This window comes from Amblyraja radiata, chromosome 39 (genome assembly GCF_010909765.2).
Source record: "Amblyraja radiata isolate CabotCenter1 chromosome 39, sAmbRad1.1.pri, whole genome shotgun sequence".
Taxonomy (NCBI): domain Eukaryota; kingdom Metazoa; phylum Chordata; class Chondrichthyes; order Rajiformes; family Rajidae; genus Amblyraja; species Amblyraja radiata.
Genome location: NC_045994.1, coordinates 17,727,118 through 17,746,028, shown reverse-complemented (window position 1 = coordinate 17,746,028; position 18,911 = coordinate 17,727,118). Strand labels below are relative to the sequence as shown.

The following is an 18,911-nucleotide window of genomic DNA, read 5'->3' as shown; positions in this document are numbered from 1 at the left end:
CGTTTCGGGTCAGAACCTGTGTTCAGACACTATTTTTGATTCTATCCACTTACTGCAGAGATGCTGCCTGGTCCGCTAAGTTACTCCAGCACTTTGGTATAAAGCAGCATCTGCATGGTTTCCCATTGTCCTGAGCTTGCCCAGTGGAATTGTAAAGAAAGCAGTTGCCAGAGGACACGATCATAAGCAAATATTTACAGATTAACACTGTCTAGGCTTATGCGTGTCAGGCGCAGACCAGAGGCTATCATCCACACCAGTGCAAAGAAAGCAACACTTTCAGGAGAGGTTAGATTACTAAAATATAAAATACATGACTTTATTCTTCAGGTGGTTGAGATACCTGGTCAGTTACATCAGCAAGTGTGCGATCGCCCAACTAATCCCCCACTATTGAATGCTCAATGCCAACCAAAACTTAAATGAAAATTTTATTTATCTCGATTGACAGAAATTGACAAAATAATCCAGGAAGTCGACCATGAGAAATGTGTCGCTGTTATAATTTCTAAAACAAAGAGCAAGAATTAGTTAAACCAATCCAAACCTACCCAGATCCTGTTCTCCTTCAGTATTCAAAGATCTTCCACCTAAACATATTACAAAATTAAGACAGATTTTCACATGGGCACTGATGTTCCCAGCCTAAAGCAGACCAGTTTCTGAAACGTCAGTAAATAGCTCCCCTCAGCTTTGCAGCATTTGAAACATCAGCCACAATGCAGCTGCTTCTGTTTGAGCAAGATGAAGCAAGGTCATAACAAAACAGAGGTTTGCAACATCCTCTGGGATTCATGCTGCCAGTTTTCCAGCAAACAGAATGCAAAGACAAAGATGATTCAATCAGTGGGTGGTTTTCCAGGGCAAATCAGGCCATTTCTGCTATTGCCCGACTCTGGCAAATAGGACTTGTTCCATCAACATATCCCTGGGATTCCCCCCCCCCCCCCCCAGTATCATCTAAATCCCTGCACACCTTCACAACTCCGTATTGGAGAAGTTAGTTTGAACACCAGAGGTAGGAAATCACTGCATCATTGCCATGTCCGTGTACTCCGCATCTGCCAAACGTGGGTATGGTCAGCCTTTGGTTGAAATATTGCCAGCATCCTCGGGGTCTGCTCCACACAGGCCCTGAGCATCACGGGGAAGATGCCGATGGTCAGAAGATTCTCCCTGTCCCACTTCATGCTCCTTTCTGACTGGGAAGACTTTCGTCGCTGTCTTCTCGTCGCTTCCAGATCTGTTGATGAAACAGTGGAGCTGACACGAGCTGCTTGGTTCTTTCAGCTCAAGTGTGAATTTGAGCAACATCATGAATAATATTTCCAACACCAATGGTTATTTCATCTTCAACAGTCTGAACTGGGTGGCTCCCTATCATAAAGTCCATTCCAGTCAACACAATGCTACTATTATAGTCTATTGAACCTTCCCCAGGGAAGAAGATTCAAACTGCTGTTCATTGAAGCATTAGCTCCTCTTACTTTGGCTTGCCAATTCAAACCAACACATATAGAGTTCCCATTGACTAGCGTATAGCCATACAGCATAAGCACAGGCCCTTTTGCCAAGCTTGTCCATGCCAACCATTTGCCTACATATGGCCCATGTCTCTCTATGTCATGCCAAATATTACAGTGGTGGGACTGGCTAAAAGAAACATTCTCCCAAAGGAGGAGCTGAGTGCTGGGTCAGATCAGCCATGATCTGACTGTAGAGGGAAAAGCTTCAGGGAGAGTGTGGCTTACCCCTGCTCCCATTTCCTTACCCATGTTCGAGGTATTTTCAATTATTGGAAAGAAAATGAAGTCCAGTTGAGGACAGCAGAGGGGAATGCACAATCAGAAAGCATCCAGGAATACCATTTGTAGTATAGAGAGTCTTTTGGTCGGAGAAGAAAGATTACAGGAAGTATGGAATTCTACAAGTTCCTGGTCCCAGGAAAGAACAAAACCTGGGATGGAGAGAAGAGTTCAATGTACACAGAGCCGTAGACTGGTTTCCTGTCCTTGCAGCTTTAAGCTTGCCCTTGTGCATTCTTAATCACATTTTCTGTTCTTAAATTCCATTGAAATGTGTCTTATTATCTGAACTACATCTGGTGTTTATATAATCATTAGTCTTGTGTGAATACAAACAGCAGTATGTGGAGCAGGACATTGCCCCTGGCAGTACTAACCTGAATATAGGCCTCAGATAGGGTGATCATCTGTGGCAAGATATCAGTAACTTGTAGATCTTGCAGCTCGTACCACTTCCCTGTTCCCTGAAAGGAGAGAACCAGAAAGATACAAGTATTATGTTTGCAAAAAGGAGATAGAAGAGTCTGAAAATGTTGGAATCTCAAGTAAAACACAAAGTTGTGGAGGAACTCAGTGGGTCAGACAGCATCTGTGGAAGAATGTTTCAGGTTGGGACCATTCTATAAATTCCTACAGACTGTCCTGACCTGAAATATCATCTGTCCATTTGCCTTCATTGCTGCTGCCTGACCAGCTGAGATCCTCCAGCAGTTTATGTTTTAATATTATATTTAAAAGACAGTTTCTTATATTGCAGGAAATAGCACACAGTGTAATGGACCTGTTGGTCAAACATGTGAATACACTACCTAGTTTACACAACAGCTTTCCATTCAGATTAACCAGTGAAGATCTCAATGCAAAAACAAATAAACTGACACTGTAAATCACAGGACAGATTCAAAAACAAATGATGACACAGAATGAAACCATTGAGGCTGTCATGTCCATCCAGATGGATAAAGAAACACCCAGCCTAACCTCACCTCTCTTCTGTAACCATGCATATCACATCTCTTCAAGTATTCTTTACATGCGGTGAGGCTTTCTGGTTTCATTACCCATTCAGTCAAACAGTTTCTGCCACTGAGTGTAAAGCTTCTCCATTTCCTTTAAATACTTCTAGCAATTACTTTCACTCTTCGTCCCCTAGTTGTTAACCCTTATGGCTAAGAAAATATGCCTGTCTTTTTTCTTTTCTATCTTGGCTCAACAGAATTTTCGGTCTCCCCTCAACATCCTCGACTCTATCCCGAGCAGATCCAATCTTTCCTCACACCTACATTTTCCAGTCCTGGCAAAATTCTTCAAAATGTTCCTCTGCGCCCTCTACAGTATCGCGTGGACCAGAACTAGATCTAGTGACCTGCATTTGGTGTTTACACTGCGGTCTACCTGAGCAAACAATCTCCATGGACCATGTGAAATACACTGCCCTCACATCCATAGACAATCCAATTCCACGAGAGACTTGGGACTTTCCCGAGTAATCCTGCCTTCTACACTATTGGTCCCAATAATTTGCCCACTTTGTTGACAGTTTAAGAGATTAACCAAATTGGCCAATAAATAATTCCTTGGTTTATTCCTTTTGTAACAATTGTAGGGCACTAGAAGTGCTTTAATCTTCTGCCATTTCTCCACAGCCAGGAAGTATTAGAAAATCATAGTCCGAGCCTCCCTTGTTTCTTTTAACAATCAGGGATTCTTGGGTTCTTGGCTCTTGACACTTATGGCAAAGGAAATATGCCTGTTTTTTCCTGTTCTACCTTGGCTCAGCAGCATTTTAGGATCAGGTCTTCATGTGGAGCTGACAATTCACTCTTCCTCTATTATGCTCATCTCCTCCAACATTAAGCATTCACTCTCCTTTATGTCACCATTAACCCTCATTCGTAAAGACAATCACAACCTACTCATTGAGACTCTTGCCCACATCCTCCACTTACAAACACATTCGTTTTTAAGTCCCTAACAGGCTCAACACTTTCCATAATTATTCTGTAGCTCTTATAAAACAGCACTGGATTTCCTTTGCTTTTTCATGGCCTCCTTTGCTTTCCTATTATCTTCCTCTTAATTACACTCCCACATTTAGTGTTCTTTTATGGGCTTTCTGTAACATTCAGCTCTCAGTGTCTGAAATAGCTTCTCTTTTATTGCCATCCCATCCTCTATGTATCTTGCCTTTCAAAATAAAAGTAAAAATCTGAAACAAAAGCAGAGAATTCTTGAATTGTGCAATTTGTCCGTATATTCCATTTTCCTAATATCTGGTTGAAGGAAATTTCTGCTGTTTAAGAACTGGATGCCAGACAAGCAATGTGACAATCCCAAAGGTCAGGAAGTGAGGCATTAATAAGACATTGAGCCAAAGAGAGTGAATGGGACAAGGATACAGATGCCAAAATTCACCAAGGTGTAGTTCTGGGTTTAATACCCTGTAAACACCTTACTATTCACGACTTCCAGCTGTCATTCCATTTATTGTGCCGAGAGCTGTTAAAAGGCATTCCGTATTTACTGAAGCAATAATGACAATGAGTCCTAGTGAAGTATTAAACTATCACACACTCAAAAGGAAATTAGAAAATTACCTGAAGGGCAGAAAACTGCAGGCCTTCAGAGAGAGAGGGAGAGAGAGAGAGAGAGAGCAAGGATGCAGCAATCATAAACAGCTCTTGCCAGAGTCAACACAGCACAATACTCTGAATGGCACTGTGTGACGATCTTATCCCGATTGATTGATACTTTATTGTCACATATACTTGGTACAGTGAAATGTTTTGTTTTGCACACAATACACAAGAATGAGCTGAGAAAATATAGCTTCATGAACCTGGTAAAGAAATCAGCAACTGGAGATGTTTGTTCTCCCCTGTGTAGTTTAGAGAACTGATATAGATCATGCTCAGCCTAGCTTCCTCCCTGTATCTGTGACATGATGTTGTGTTCATTCATACATTCCACTCAAGGCTGCGAACAGCTACTGTTCTATTACTCACATAAAGAGCAAGGGATGCGTGGAACTGCCAGCAGCATACTCACATGATGCAGAACGTGGACCCTGTACGCTCCTTCACCGGGCTTCCCATCGTGGACCACGTTACCTATCAGGTCATAGGTGGTGTGTTTGTGTACCGCCTGAACCTCCTCCGACAGGTACTCCCGCAAATCCACGTTCCTGAAACACATTGCAATAAACAGGAATGTTTTAAAATACTAAATCCTTGTTATCTGAACTTCTGGAAGAAGCTGCCTGATCTGTTGAATATTTCCTGCATTCTTACTCTTTTAGATTCCCAGCACCTGGAGAGTTGTGTATAAGAAGGAACTGCAGATGCTGGAAAATCGAAGGTACACAAAAATGCTGGAGAAACTCAGCGGGTGCAGCAGCATCTATGGAGCGAAGGAAATAGGCAACGTTTCGGGCCGAAACCCTTCTTCAGTTCCCAGTACATTATTTTACCTTTCACCCCTTCTTTAATTTCACCTCATTCACCTGAGCAGCTCACAAAGTATTGTGTCAGCTGGTATTTCCAGCACATGTCATTGTTATTTTGAATGTCTAAACTGCATCAGCCAAGCAGAAGAGGAAGTGTTACAAATACGTTAGTGCCTCCAGCCCAAGAAAAGCAGAATGCTTCTGTTCGTATCTCTCACCGTTACACCAGGTGTCAAAGTCAGATGAGAATCGCCTCAACAAAGCTTGGTTACAATCACGAGTTATCAACACGTTACAAAGATGCAGCAGGTCAAACTCGGTCAGTTCTGAGAAAGACCATCAAATTCTCTAGGGAGTGTTGCAGAGCAGAGGGCACTAGGATTGCAAGTACACAGTTTATTCACATCACAGGTAGACAGGATGAAGAAGAATGCTTTCATCAGCCAGGGCATTGCGTACAAGAGTTGAGATGTTGCAGTTGTACAAGACGTTGGTGGGGCTGCACTTGTAGTATTGCGCACAGTTTTAGTCACCCTGCTTTAGGAATGACAGCATTAAGCTGCAAAGATGATTCACGAGTCATTGCCAAGACTCGAGGACCTGAGTAATAGGGGGAGGTTGGGCAGCCTTAGACATTATTCCTTGGAGTGCAGGAAGTTTAGTGGTGATATTACAGAGGTGTATAAAATCATAAGGGAAGGGGAATAGGAAAAGATAGGGTGAATATACAGAGTCTTTTTTTTCCAGAGAAGGAGATGTCAAAATTTAAAGCATATAAGGTCAAGGTGTTAGGGGAAAGATTTAAAAGAGACCCAAGGAGCATCTTATTATTCAGAAAATGGGGCATATATGGAACACACTGCCAGAGTTAGTGGTTGAGGAGGTACAATAACAATATTTAAAAGCCATTTGAACAGCTCTGTGGATAGGAAAGATTTAAAGGGATATGGGCCAAACACAAGCCAATGGGACTATCTTAGATGGCACCTTGGTCAACATGGACCCATCTCTGTGCTGTGTTACTCTATGAGTAACTCTAACACAACCACATCCAACTGAAAGGTGAAGTGTATTACTTACGTAATTGGAAAGTTGACAATGGTGGGATTTTTCTCGATGAAGAAATTGTTCTTTGTGAATCTCTTGATGTAGAAGATGAGATAGGGCGGGAGCTTTGTCAGCTGGAACCTCTTCAGGAAATTCTCCTTGTAGGTTTTATACTCCTGAAGAAAATAGAAAGAAGAGTTGTCAAGGTGTCAGAGCTTGCACGCATGGAGCACCTGTCACACCCAGGGTGGTGGGAAATGTTTGGCAGCAAATAAAATGCTTGCAAATGTGGTTACTGTTGGAAAATAAAGCCACATAGAATAGCAGTTGTGATACTGGATGAATAAGATTAAAAACTCAAATTAGAATCCAACCATAGCAATTAAATTAAATAAATATCGTTGCTAAAGCTTCCTTGTTAAATAAAACTTGTGTACAGTTCAAATTAATCATGCTGTTTTCATATCCAAAATATCTCCAATAACTTCAATATTATTCTTTGGGGAAGAGAACCGCACCCAGCCTGGCCTTGTCACGACACCATTCCCATTCTATATACTCCACGTAACTGCTCCGAGGTCACTCAGCAAACTACTTACACTGATCAGACAGAAAGGAGATGCACAATAATTATCGGCTTTTCCAATAGAAATTAGATTAATAATAAATTAACCAATCTGTGCGCAGTCAGGCCTCACACATACAACTCTACGGAACATGACCTGATTACATGTTTTGAAATAAAGTTGTACAGCACAGAACTAGGTCCTTTGGTCGACTGCATCTGCACTAACCTTCAAGCACCTATTTATACTCATTATATTTTATTCTTCCCAAATTCCCATCAAATCCCCCCAAATGCCACCACTAACCAGGGACATTTATAGAGGTCAATAAATCTACCAGCACTCAGATCCTAGGCACATGGGAGTAACCCAGGTGGTCACAGGGGGAACGTGCTAACTCCACACAGACAGCATCCAAGGTCTGGACTGTGTGGAGTAGCTGGAGCTGAGGCAACGGCTCTACTAGCTACATTGTTAGTATGGAACTATTGTACGAGGATCGCTGGTCAGTGCAGACCCGGTGGGCCGAAGGGCCCGATAACATTCTGTATCTCTAAACTAAAAAATCTAAGCTAAACTTGAAAAGTAAATATTGTCAAAACCAGTAGGAAACATTATGTGTTTGGAAGTCTAGTACTAAAGAGCCACGGCTGTATTACATGCACCATTGTCTACTGGGCACTGCACAGAACGGCTTCCACACTCAGCACTGCTCTCCCAGTTCCTTGGCAGTCCTGGTGTACACTCTGATATCACTGCTGCCTTAGTAGTTCAATTACATTTGCTCCGTTTGCTAAGATATTGAGTTTTATTCTCGTTTGCCTTCTCATTTTGCACCAACCTTCTCTGTGATGCCATTGAATTTTGCCAAGATGTTGAAGAGCGGTACTTGTGGAATAATCAGCTGCTCCTTCTCATCCTTGTACAGGGGTGCAGTGGGCAAGTCAAGGGTCAAGTACAGGAAGGTGGACTCTGTCATGGTTTCCTTGAACTCCTGCATTTCCAGCAGTTGCTCTTTCTCCTCCGGTGTCTACAGAGAGGACATGAAAAGAAAGTTAATGCTTTATTTTTTAACGTCTATTAACATGTTTTGAACAGGAGATAAGCCACTGGCAGCTAACTAATCTCCATACTCAATGCATTACCGCTGGCTGAATGGTCACAAGAGGAACGATTATCCCAGCCATTCATCAAGCTGACAAGATGCAAGCTCAGCTCTCAAGGTGATGGACAATGTTTTAAATCATTCCCTCAGGCTCCTTGGAATCGCTCTGATCCCCTTTAAAGAGTACACCACACTCACTGCCAAGCTCCCATTACTAAAATCAATCAAACACAACCTATTGGTCCAGCAGTTTTCAACACTGATTTTTTTGTTTTAAAATCAGGAAGAAAAGGCCATTAGAGGCAGTAAGCCTGGTTTTGTTCAGTTTCACCTAACTAACATTACCACCCTTGTCTTCAGCAGTTTCATCATGGTTTTCCTTCATGACCTATTCCACAATCATCAGCTCATGAACATTGGCACAAGTGTCCAGTCTGGATAAGCACCAATAGCAGACTGCCAGTCCCTTCTATAGTCATTGACATACGTGCGTGAACCTCTATAAATTAACAGAAGAAGAATAATAAAAAGCAACTGAGGGCCATCACTGATCATTTGTGCTCAATGGTTAAATAAATCTAAATAATTCTAAACACTAGCACTACATTGGCTGAGAGTCTACTGAAAACTCAGGTTAAAATGTCATGCAGTTCTTAGATTGAGGCTGTTGGGAACTTCAATTTATATCAAACCCTGCTGCACACGGCCCAAGTGAGATGATTAGACCCTTACCTTGTAACTATCTCATACTTTAGCTGCACTGAGAATGTTAGATGGGGAAATCTAGAGGGAATTTTACATTGTAACTAACCGTTGTTCTACTTACATGAAGAGTGTTCCGCTTTATCATTGTACCGCTGCTAACAAATTCATTTCACTTGCACTTTATGTGCAATGTGACGAATAAAACTGTCTGTTGAGTGTTTCAAGTGTAGTTTAGGAGGGTGATTGTGTGCTACAAGAAGGTTAGTTGCACAAAGAAGTGTCTGAAGAAAACTATGGACCTGCTGCATTCCCAGTACTAATAGACACGTTGTAGAAACTTGAAACTGCAGATGCTACACAAAAGACTCAAAGTGCTGGAGTAACTCAGTGGCTCAGACAGCATCTCTGGAGAACATGGATAGACGATGTTTCAAGTCGGGATCCTTCTTCAGACTAATTGTGTGTGTGTGGGTGGGACAGAAACAGGTGGGAGTCCAGGTGGTGCTCAGGGGAGGGGAACATTGAATACTCCAATTTTAGGTAACTCCTGCAACCCCCCCCCCCCCTTCTTCCACCACATCCTCCTCATCTCCACCACACCTGGATTCCACCTACCTCTCCCCTCCACCAAAATTCCTTCCTCTGGCTTCACTATTCACCCAAAACGTCACCTATCCATGTTCTCCACAGATGCTGCCTGACCCGCTGAGTTACTCCAGCACTCTGTGAAACGTCACCTATCCATGTTCTCCACAGATGCTGCCTGACCCACTGAGTTACTCCGGCACTGTGTTCTTTTACCAATAATTACTTTCTTGACAAGTTACTAATTGACCTACTGCAGTAAAAGAAAGGTGAAACAGACTGAACTGTTCGACTCTATTCCTCCACCTCTCCCACATTAACAATAATGGTTTTGAAACTATTCCACTCACAACACTGGCAGGACTTGCACCAACTTGCATTAATGGCTCCTATATGCCACCATGTGGCTAAAAAGAATAAGTGCAACTAAAAATGTATCAAACAGCTGTAGCATTCTGATCTTAGAGCTGCAATAATTTCTAAATGTGCAACCTACCTGTAGTCCCCAATATCCTATCTCTGATAGTCAGTTCACTTCTCAGCAAACCTCCTCCCCTGTGTTCACATCTTACCTGTTCTGATCTGCCAATCAGAAAGCATGGAAAACAACATACAATGAAAGCAAGAGATGATAATGGGCCTTACCAGGTCTGGTGGAGGCAGCTTCTTGGTAAATATCCGCATGGAACCCTGGAACACACTGTTGATGATGGCTGTAATGAGGAATATGTCCCAATGTTGAGAGGTCATGTGGAATAAAAAGCAAGACCACACCAATCTTCACAAGCTCCACATTACCTACACACTACCACTTAAAACAGCTCAGCTGATCCCCACGACTTATCAAAACAATGGCAACCCACCAACTTCCTCTTTCTTCAACAAAATAAAACATATTTCACTCCACACACCCAAAGATCTATGAACCTTGCTGTGGCAGAATTCAGGAGCATTAGGATTACTGCAGTGATTGGCTAGATGGCCAAAGTCTGATGTGGGCCTATTGAATATTAATAGTTTATTTGATGTAGAAGTCACCCAGAGTATGGAACGGTGGGTGTATGGAACGAGTTGCAAGAGGAGGTATTTGAGGCAGCTACAATAGTGACATTCAAAAGACATTTGGACAGGTACATGGATATGGGCCAAATGTGGGCAAGTGGGACAAGCATAGATGGGGATCTTAGTCCGCATGGGCAGTTTGGGGTAAAGAGCCTGTTTCCGTGCGCGCTGTATTACTCTATCGAAGTCATGTGAAATCTGTATGGGTAGAATAGAAAACACCAAGGGGCAGAAACATTGGTTAGAGTTGTCTATAGTTCCTCCAACATGAGTGGTAATGATGGGTGTGGAATTAAAGATGAACACAATGAGAATGTCACTGTCATGATAGTGAACTTCAATCTACATAAAGGTTGGTTAAGAAGGCATCTCCACAAATCAAAAGAAAATGGGGGAATTTACCACATGGTCAATCTACGAGCTTTACTCACAGGGCTGATGGGCAATTAGATTAACAATAACGGTAACTTAAAAATCACGTTACAAGCGGCAGAAAATAGATTGTGTTTAGATCCAAATATAGATTCATACACTGCAATAAAATATGAATGAGCTCATGTAATCATTTTTGTTTATAGATATAACGACTTACTCTTTTTCTTCTTGTTCCCACCTAGTGCCATATGAAGTGCATTTAGGAACCAAGACAGGAAGTCAACAGCATCACCTGCAATAGCAGACAAATAATTCACTGAAAACATCCACTGCAAAGGTTCTGGGAATTATCACAAGAGGTATTTAAAAAGGAGCCGAGCAGCAACACTTTCCACCCAGAGGGTTGCTGGTGATTGGAGAGATATTGCCTGACTAGTTAGTTCCAATATATTTTGTATTATTTTAAAGTACATCAGCAAGTACAACACATGTACGATAACCAAGTCAAAATATAAATGTTTGTAGATTCTGCAATACTCAGCCAGAAGAATGAAAACTCACCCTGTTTGGTAATTTGGAAACGTTTCTTGCTGCACAGGACAACAGCCTGCAACATCTCATGTGGAGATACATGAGCCTTGAAGTTTCTGGGATTCCTCAGCTTTCTCATCAGCTCTCCAAACCTCTGCACCAGCAGGAACATTATGTCTCCTGGTGGCCGCTTTATGTCCTTGTAGTTTTCTTCCTCCAAGAAATAATTACGTAACGGAGGCACATTGGACAGGGCCTGAAACAGAAGCAGAGAAGCTAATTCTGAAACACCAGAGGGCAGGAAAGGAAGACTCCACGTTAAATTGTGCCATCTGTAAACAATGCTCCTAAAATCTATCATACACCGCATGCATGCTTCTCTTTGGGACATATGGGACATATGACAATAAAACACTGACTCTTTTCACCATGCATGGCCAACATGCATCATAGCTGCCACCTATTCTCTGCTCCTTCCCCCAATGTTAATATCTCCTCTCCATAGCAGCCTAATTCCTTGGTTCCACAGACGTATTCCTCTCCATAACAGCCTCATTCCTTGGTTCCAGACATATTCCCCTCCACTACAGCCTCATTCCTTGGTTCCAGATATATTCCCCTCCACTACAGCCTCATTCCTTGGTTCCAGACATATTCCCCTCCACTACAGCCTCATTCCTTGGTTCCACAGACATATTCCTCTCCATAACAGCCTCATTCCTTGGTTCCACAGACATATTCCCCTCCACTACAGCCTCATTCCTTGGTTCCACAAATATACTCTTCATGTATGAGCCCAGGCAAACTATGGAACCACGGGCAACACAGCGAGGCACATGGTCAATCTTGCCCTTGTCTGGATTACTGATTTATTTCTTTACCTGCAGCACCACATTAGCATAATCGTTAGCCTTGATGTTGTTCAGCCCGACAATTCCTGGTAGATAGGTGGTTCCATCGTAGGCCCGCGACAGTTTGGATTGCTTGTCCAGGTTTGCAATGTGTTGTTTTGTGAAAGTTGGTTTCAACACATACTGCAAAACAGAGAATAGTGCCATAAGTTGTGACGACAGTCTTCTCAGATACAAAACAAGGAAACACACTTTGTGCAAAGCTTCAACACGATTTCCTTATCATAGGTGAATGATGTCAGAATCTACACAGAGAGAGCAATGGCTGTCTCCAACAAGAGGAAGTCTAGCCAATCTAACCATCTCCCCTCAAGTAGTGAAAGGCTTGGATAGAGTGGATGTGGAGAGGATATTTCCACTAGTGGGAAAGTCTAGGACTAGTGATCATAGCCTCAGAATTAAAGGATGTTCCTTTAGGAAGGAATTGAGGAGGAATTTCTTTAGTCAGAGGGTGGTGAATCTGTGGAATTCTTTGCCACAGAAGGCTGTGGAGGCCAAGTCAATGGATATTTTTAAGGCAGAGATGGATAAATTCTTGATTAGTGTGGGTGTCATGGGGAGAAGGCAGGAAAATGGGGTTAGCAGGGAGAGATAGATCTCCAATGATTGAATGGTGGTATAGACTTGATGGGACGAATGGCCTAATTCTGCAATTCTGCTCCTATCACTTATGACCTTATGACATTCAATGGCATTCTGGGAGTATTTTCATGAGAAGGTCCACAGCAGGTCAAGGTGGCTCAAGGGCAAGTTAGGGATAGAACATCTTACATTTCATACTTTATTTCATGATCGTGAGAACGTTCAACCCCTCCAACAGCCTTTATCTTTAAAGTTAAGAAGAGCACCTGAATGAATTTCTTGATAATTTCCATTGGGTGATATTATGCCCTAACAACCCTCAATAAAATTCGGTTTTGGGTGATAGATTTTTAATTTATGCCTTCCAACCATTGATCCCAGCGATGGTAAGCATTCTTCTAATTTTATCTAAAGCTCCAGAAATCTGAACTTCCCACATTTTGGGGGATTAAGATCCATTTCACAAAATATCCAATTGAACAATACATAGTGTCATACATTAGCAGCACAAACATTAATCAAGACTTTCAAAATTCATTCTCCAGTTTCACCAGGATACAGCCCTGAGGAGTAACTAATTCTAAATAAACTTTATATCAACAGGACTCAGAGTTTCAGAAGAGGGGAATTAAGAAAGACTCCTCCTTCCAGTCGCTTGTTCATTGTTTCCAGGCACCATGCTCACCGTGATGTCTTCTAGAGAAGAGTCAATGATTTCGTAGTTGTCTGGTAAGCAGTAGAACTTCAAAGTGTGCAGATTCAAAAAGACATGGTGCCCGACCTGGACACTATGAATGTTAGCGTAAGACTTCAGGCCTCGTCCTAGGAAACACAGATCACTATCATCAAAGACAGATCATATCTTTCATTCATTGTTCTTTATCTCTCCACATCACCGTCTATATCTCTCGTTTCCCTTATCCCTCACCAATCTGAAGAAGGGTCTCGACCTGAAATGTCACCCATTCCTTCTCTCCAGAGATGCTGCCTGTCCCGCTGAGTTACTCCAGCTTTTGGTGTCTATCTTCAGTTTAAACCAGTATCTACAAATCCTTCCTACTCAATATGAATGATACTCTATTGTATCAATATTATTCTCTCCCCATTCTAATAATGAACACTGGTGAAGTCTTGGGCTGTCAGTTTCAACCAAGGCTACCCATAATTGGAAACCCAGAAAAAGGTGCCAACATCTTCTCATCCAGAATGCGGCACAGAAAAGCCATGATCTCATTTACCAAGCAGGAAGTCCATACATCCCAACAGGACCCAATGAATATTGATCCTTCGTGGAACCCGTCAATGAAAAGCCTTTCACTCAGCAAGGGTGAGTGACGGTATCTCACACTGCTTGCCAACTCACAAGTTCAGGACTTTCACGTTTTTAATACATCATTCACGCATCAAGCAGTGCAACTACCAAAATATCCCTAGTTTTAATCTAGCCCAGTTTACAAAACTGGATGTGTGGTCACATCCTTGTTGCCAGTTGAACCGTCAAACACGACGAGCGAGAACTGAGCTGGGGTGGACAGATGAAAATTTGTGCAAAGGCAATGTAACAAAAAAAAAGTCAATTAACTGCAAAATGCTGGAATCCAAAATAAAACAGAAAATGCTGGAAACACTCAACATATCTGCGCAAAGAGAAACAGTTAACATTTCAGGTGAAAGATCCTTTTCCCTCACCACCAGAGGGAGCAGCAGGACCGAGGCTTAGTATTGAGGAAATTGTCTTTCATTGTTTATGTCAAAGCCTCGTTCATCTTGCCAGAATATCACCTCACACTTATCAGCATTCAATTCCACCTGTCATTGCTCTGGCCATCTTACCAACTCATCAATATCAAACTCTAGCCTAAGATTACCCACCTCCAATCAACAATACCACTAATTTCTGCGTCATTTTTGAACTTGCAAACCACATTTCCAACATTCACATCCAAATAACCAATGTATATAACAAACAGAGCCTGATCCCAATATCGATCTGCATGGTGCTCCACTGGCTGCATTGCGATCACAACAAGGCCTCACTGTCACCTACTCCAACCACCAAACCACTGCGATGCAATTTACCAATTTGGCCAGACCACCACAGGCTTTAACCTTTTGGATCAGCCTCCCTTCTGAGACCTTGTCAAAGACCTTACTGAACTCCACGTAGACATCAACTACAATACTCTGGTTATCTCTTCAATACATGCAATCAAATTGCTCAAACAAAATCTCCTCCTAACAAAGCCATTCTGATTATCTTTGATTAATCCCTGCCTTTCTAAGTATAGAACAGAACAAAGAGTTTCTGTTAAGGGGAAGACCAATAGTAAATGAGACCATAATAGAAGATGATTTAGCCCTCACTACCGTCTCCTCGTCAGTGCCGGTCTACATCAGACATTCCCTTTGTTCTCTCTACCCTTCCCCCTTTGCAATGTAAAAGTGTTTTTATTCGTAATCCCCATTCTGATGAAATGTTAACTACTTCTCTCCCCATGGATGCTCCCAGAACTGTTCAATATTTCCAGCATTTTGTGTTTTATTTTAGATTTACTTATTTAACATGTCTACCATTCCCATATTTTCATTTATAATGTCACCATCATTAGTTTTCATGGCGCTCACATTACATTAAACCATCCTCTTATTTTTTAAGTATAAAGAAGTGTTAATTGTTTTTCTCCTTTAACCAAATTTCCTTCCATATTCCCTTTTTTTAATATAATTGGGTGAGTTTTGGTCATTTGTAGCTCTCCCCATTTCTACCATCGTTCCAGTTTTTTTTGCACGGTGGGCCCCGGCACGGGGGGCCCAGGCACAGTGAACCCCGGCACGGTGGGCACAGGCAAGGTTGGGTTCAGGCACGGTGGGCCGAAGAGCCTGGTCCTGTGCTGTACTGTATTTTTATATTTTTCATCGTTTTTTTTGTCGTGGAGAGTCATTTCTTTTAGGAGTGTAATGATTATGCTCGTTCTTTGAACATTTTCCATTGATCTTGCTGCTTTAATTATTAACAAGCAAGTCCAATTTACTACAGACTGCCTCTATCTTATCACTGTGAGTCACAATTGGACCCAAATCTCGAATCTCAGACTTTATTTCCCATTTTCCCTATCAAGCACTGCATAAACACAATTGTTTAGATCGAGCATGGAAACAGGCCCTTCAGCATACCGCTGACCAGCGATCATCCCATACACTAGTTCTATCCTGCACAAGGGACAATTTACAGAAGCCAATTAACCTACAAACATGCGTGCCTTTGGAATGTGGGAGGAAACCGGAGCACCCAGAGAAAACCCACGTGGTTACAGGGAGAACATACACACTCCATACGGACAGCAACCGTAATCAGGATCGACCCTAATCTCTGTCACTGTAAGGCAGTATCTCTACCGCTGCACCACTGTGCTGATTGTATTAATAAACAAACACCAAGGTCATTGATTAGATCTAGTTCATTACTTGTGATTAAATCTGAAATAGCTGCTCTCCTCAATATTATAGGATATCTTCAATTCTTTCTCTCAACTCTTTCACTACTTTACTCATTTGTTTGTCTATTTATCCCAATTCAAATGAAAACAAAATGAAATTAGTGTCACAAACTAAAATGTAGAAAGTGAGCTTACCTTGAAAGTATTTGCCACACACCAGGCAGGCATAAACATTGATGTGAGAAAGAGAGACCGAGCACAACTTCTCAAAGTCAAAATCCAGCACACTCCTATAATTGACAATCGTTAGTCAGGCTCTGAGTGCTGCAGAAGCATTAAAACATGATTGTAATATTCTCTACAACAAAGAGGAAGACTTCTTTAAAGTGGTTGTTAAATGAAGTAAACACTGATCCAGTTCAGTTCCATGCAGGACAAAACTCTTTGTGGAAGGGAATCATTAGGTTTGTGGCAGCACTTTCATCTCTGAGTCTGAAGGATCAGGGTTGAAACAGGGTTAGCAAATGGATACCCGAGTTCTCTCTCTACATTCCGGAATATGATCTAGCAGATATACTTCCCCACCCACTGATTGTTTATATATAATTTATTATCATTCCAATATAATTTACCAATCCTTTTCTAATTATTCAACCCAGACGTTAAGAAAAAATGTCACCACATGATGTGAAAATAAATGTGGCTCGTGCTCACCTATTGATGGTGTCCAGGTAGGGACAATGTCTACTTCTGTCATCCTCCTCATCCTGACAATGGATTCTTGGCATCTTTGAGGGCACTAATTAGAATAGCAACAACATGAATATGTTTAGTTTTTTAAAGATACAGTGTGGAAACAGGCCCTTTGGCCCACCGAGTCCGCACCGACCTGAGATCCCCGCACATTAACACTATCCTACACACACAGGGGACAATTTACACTAATACCAAGCCAATTAACCTACACACACGCACGTCTTTAGTGTGTGGGAGGAAACCGAAGATCTCGGACAAAACTCATGCGATCACGGTAAGAACCTACAAACTCCCTGCAGACAGCATCCGTAGTCAGGATCGAACCCAGGTCTCCGACGCTGCAAGATAAGGCACCAACTCTACCGCTGCACCACTGTATCACTCTTGTATATTACATTTGCTAATATTAACACAATGCACGTAATTTTAGACACAAGAGCCAAAGTACCCCAGTTCTTAAGTACAAATTAGATAGCATTTTTTGCGTTAAAATAATGATTACAGTTTAAATATAGATGGGACATCTTGGTGGGTGGAAGAGTTGGGCTGAAGGGTCTGTTTCGTGCTCTATCACTAGAATCAATCAAATAGATTGATTCTATTATCTGAATGAATGAATGAATGAATAAGTTTATTGGCCAAGTATGTTCAAATACAAGGAATTTGCCTTGGTGCTCCGCTCGCAAACACGACAAACAATAACCAATTAAGAATAAAACATCAAACATTAAAACATTAAGAATAAAACATTATAGTTTAAACATGTGAATGAAATAAAATACCAGAGCAAAAGGAGGCTACAGATTTGTTGAGGGGGTGACGGGGTACAGGTTGGGTGGTGAGGGTATGGGGGTGGGAGGGGTTAGAGTTTGTGTGGGGGGGGTGGATGTGGGTTAGTGGTTGAGGGGGGTAGAGGTTGGGTGGTGAGGGTATGGAGGGAGGGGGTAGAGTTTGTGTGGGGGGTAGAGGGAGGGGGTGGATGTGGGAGTTTGTGAGGGGGTAGAGGGGTAGAGTTTGAGGGTGGTGTATAGGTAGAGCAAGTGTTAAGGTGGGTGACGGGGTACAGGTTGGGTGGTGAGGGTATGGTGGGGGGGTTAGAGTTTGTGGGGGGGTAGAGGAAGGGTGTTGAGGGGGTGGATGTGGGAGTTTGTGGGGGGGTAGAAGTTGGGTGGTGAGGGTATGGGGGGGGTTAGAGTTTGTGTGGGGGGGGTTAGAGTTTGTGTGGGGGGGGGTTAGAGTTTGTGTGTGGGGGGGTGGATGTGGGTTAGTGGTTGAGGGGGGTAGAGGTTGGGTGGTGAGGGTATGGAAGGAGGGGGTAGAGTTTGTGTGGGGGGGGTTAGAGTTTGTGGGGGGGTAGAGGAGGGGTGTTGAGGGGGTGGATGTGGGAGTTTGTGTGGGGAGGGGGTTAGAGTTTGTGTGGGTATGGAGGGAGGGGGTGGATGTGGGAGTTTGTGAGGGGGGTGGGGGGAGAGTTTGAGGGTGGTGTATAGGTAGAGGAAGGGTGTTGAGGGGGTGACGGGGTACAGGTTGGGTGGTGAGGGTATGGGGGGGGGGAGGGTAGAGAGAGGGGAGAGTTTGTGTGTGGTGGTGGGGGGGGGTTGAGGGGTCAAAGGGCGGGCCATGATGGTCACGCGGGCTCCGCGAGGTCGCGGCCACGGAAGGTTCTGGAAGCTGTCGGTGCCGCTGCCGCTCAGGCCCCGTCTCCCCGGTTCCCCGCTTCCCTCACCCGCCCCCGGCTCCGCCTCGTCTCCGGCCTCGGCCTCGGCCTCGCGCTCCCGCTTCAGCGCCGCCGCCATCACCGCCGCCGCCGCCGCCACCGCCACCGGGTGGCCGACCGGCTGCTGCTCCCGTGGGTGGGACCAGACTCTCAATGTCCCCGCTTCACAAGTGGGATGCCAATGTCATCATTACTTCAATATTATACATGTATGTCCAGCATACACAACCTTCCTTCAGTCCTGCACTGCGTGTTCTGGATACTCTGGAGTGAGTGGGTCCT

General features: G+C 43.1%; 1 protein-coding gene across 3 annotated transcripts; it reads right to left on the bottom strand.

The window, feature by feature from the left end:
* Positions 1 to 289: 289 nt before the first annotated feature.
* On the bottom strand, positions 290 to 18,763 carry usp39 (ubiquitin specific peptidase 39). 3 transcript variants are annotated; one of them, XM_033013890.1, is made up of 13 exons: positions 18,633 to 18,763; positions 16,871 to 16,955; positions 16,352 to 16,446; positions 13,405 to 13,541; positions 12,108 to 12,260; positions 11,257 to 11,482; positions 10,913 to 10,987; positions 9,904 to 9,971; positions 7,705 to 7,893; positions 6,331 to 6,473; positions 4,854 to 4,989; positions 2,183 to 2,269; positions 290 to 1,243 (listed from the first exon to the last, which is right to left on the bottom strand). In XM_033013890.1, the coding sequence occupies exons 1-13, from the start codon at positions 18,706 to 18,708 to the stop codon at positions 1,187 to 1,189; spliced, it is 1,527 nt and encodes a 508-aa protein (XP_032869781.1). In that variant the 5' UTR covers positions 18,709 to 18,763; the 3' UTR covers positions 290 to 1,186. The 3 variants fall into 3 exon arrangements, with proteins under 3 accessions (XP_032869781.1, XP_032869782.1, XP_032869783.1); XM_033013891.1 differs by having other exon boundaries at positions 18,639 to 18,763; XM_033013892.1 differs by having other exon boundaries at positions 18,645 to 18,763.
* Between the last annotated feature and the right edge of the window lie 148 nt (positions 18,764 to 18,911).

Bases quoted from the DNA above. Each gene is read 5' to 3' on its own strand.
- usp39 (XM_033013890.1), bottom strand. From the start codon at position 18,708: ATGGCGGCGGCGCTGAAGCGGGAGCGCGAGGCCGAGGCCGAGGCCGGA. The intron at 16,956-18,632 runs GAAGCGGGGAAC...TATTCTAATTAG, and splicing joins GGAGCCGGGGGCGGGTGAGG to TGCCCTCAAAGATGCCAAGA. The intron at 4,990-6,330 runs GTAAGTAATACA...AATGTGTTTCAG, and splicing joins ATTGTCAACTTTCCAATTAC to GAACGTGGATTTGCGGGAGT.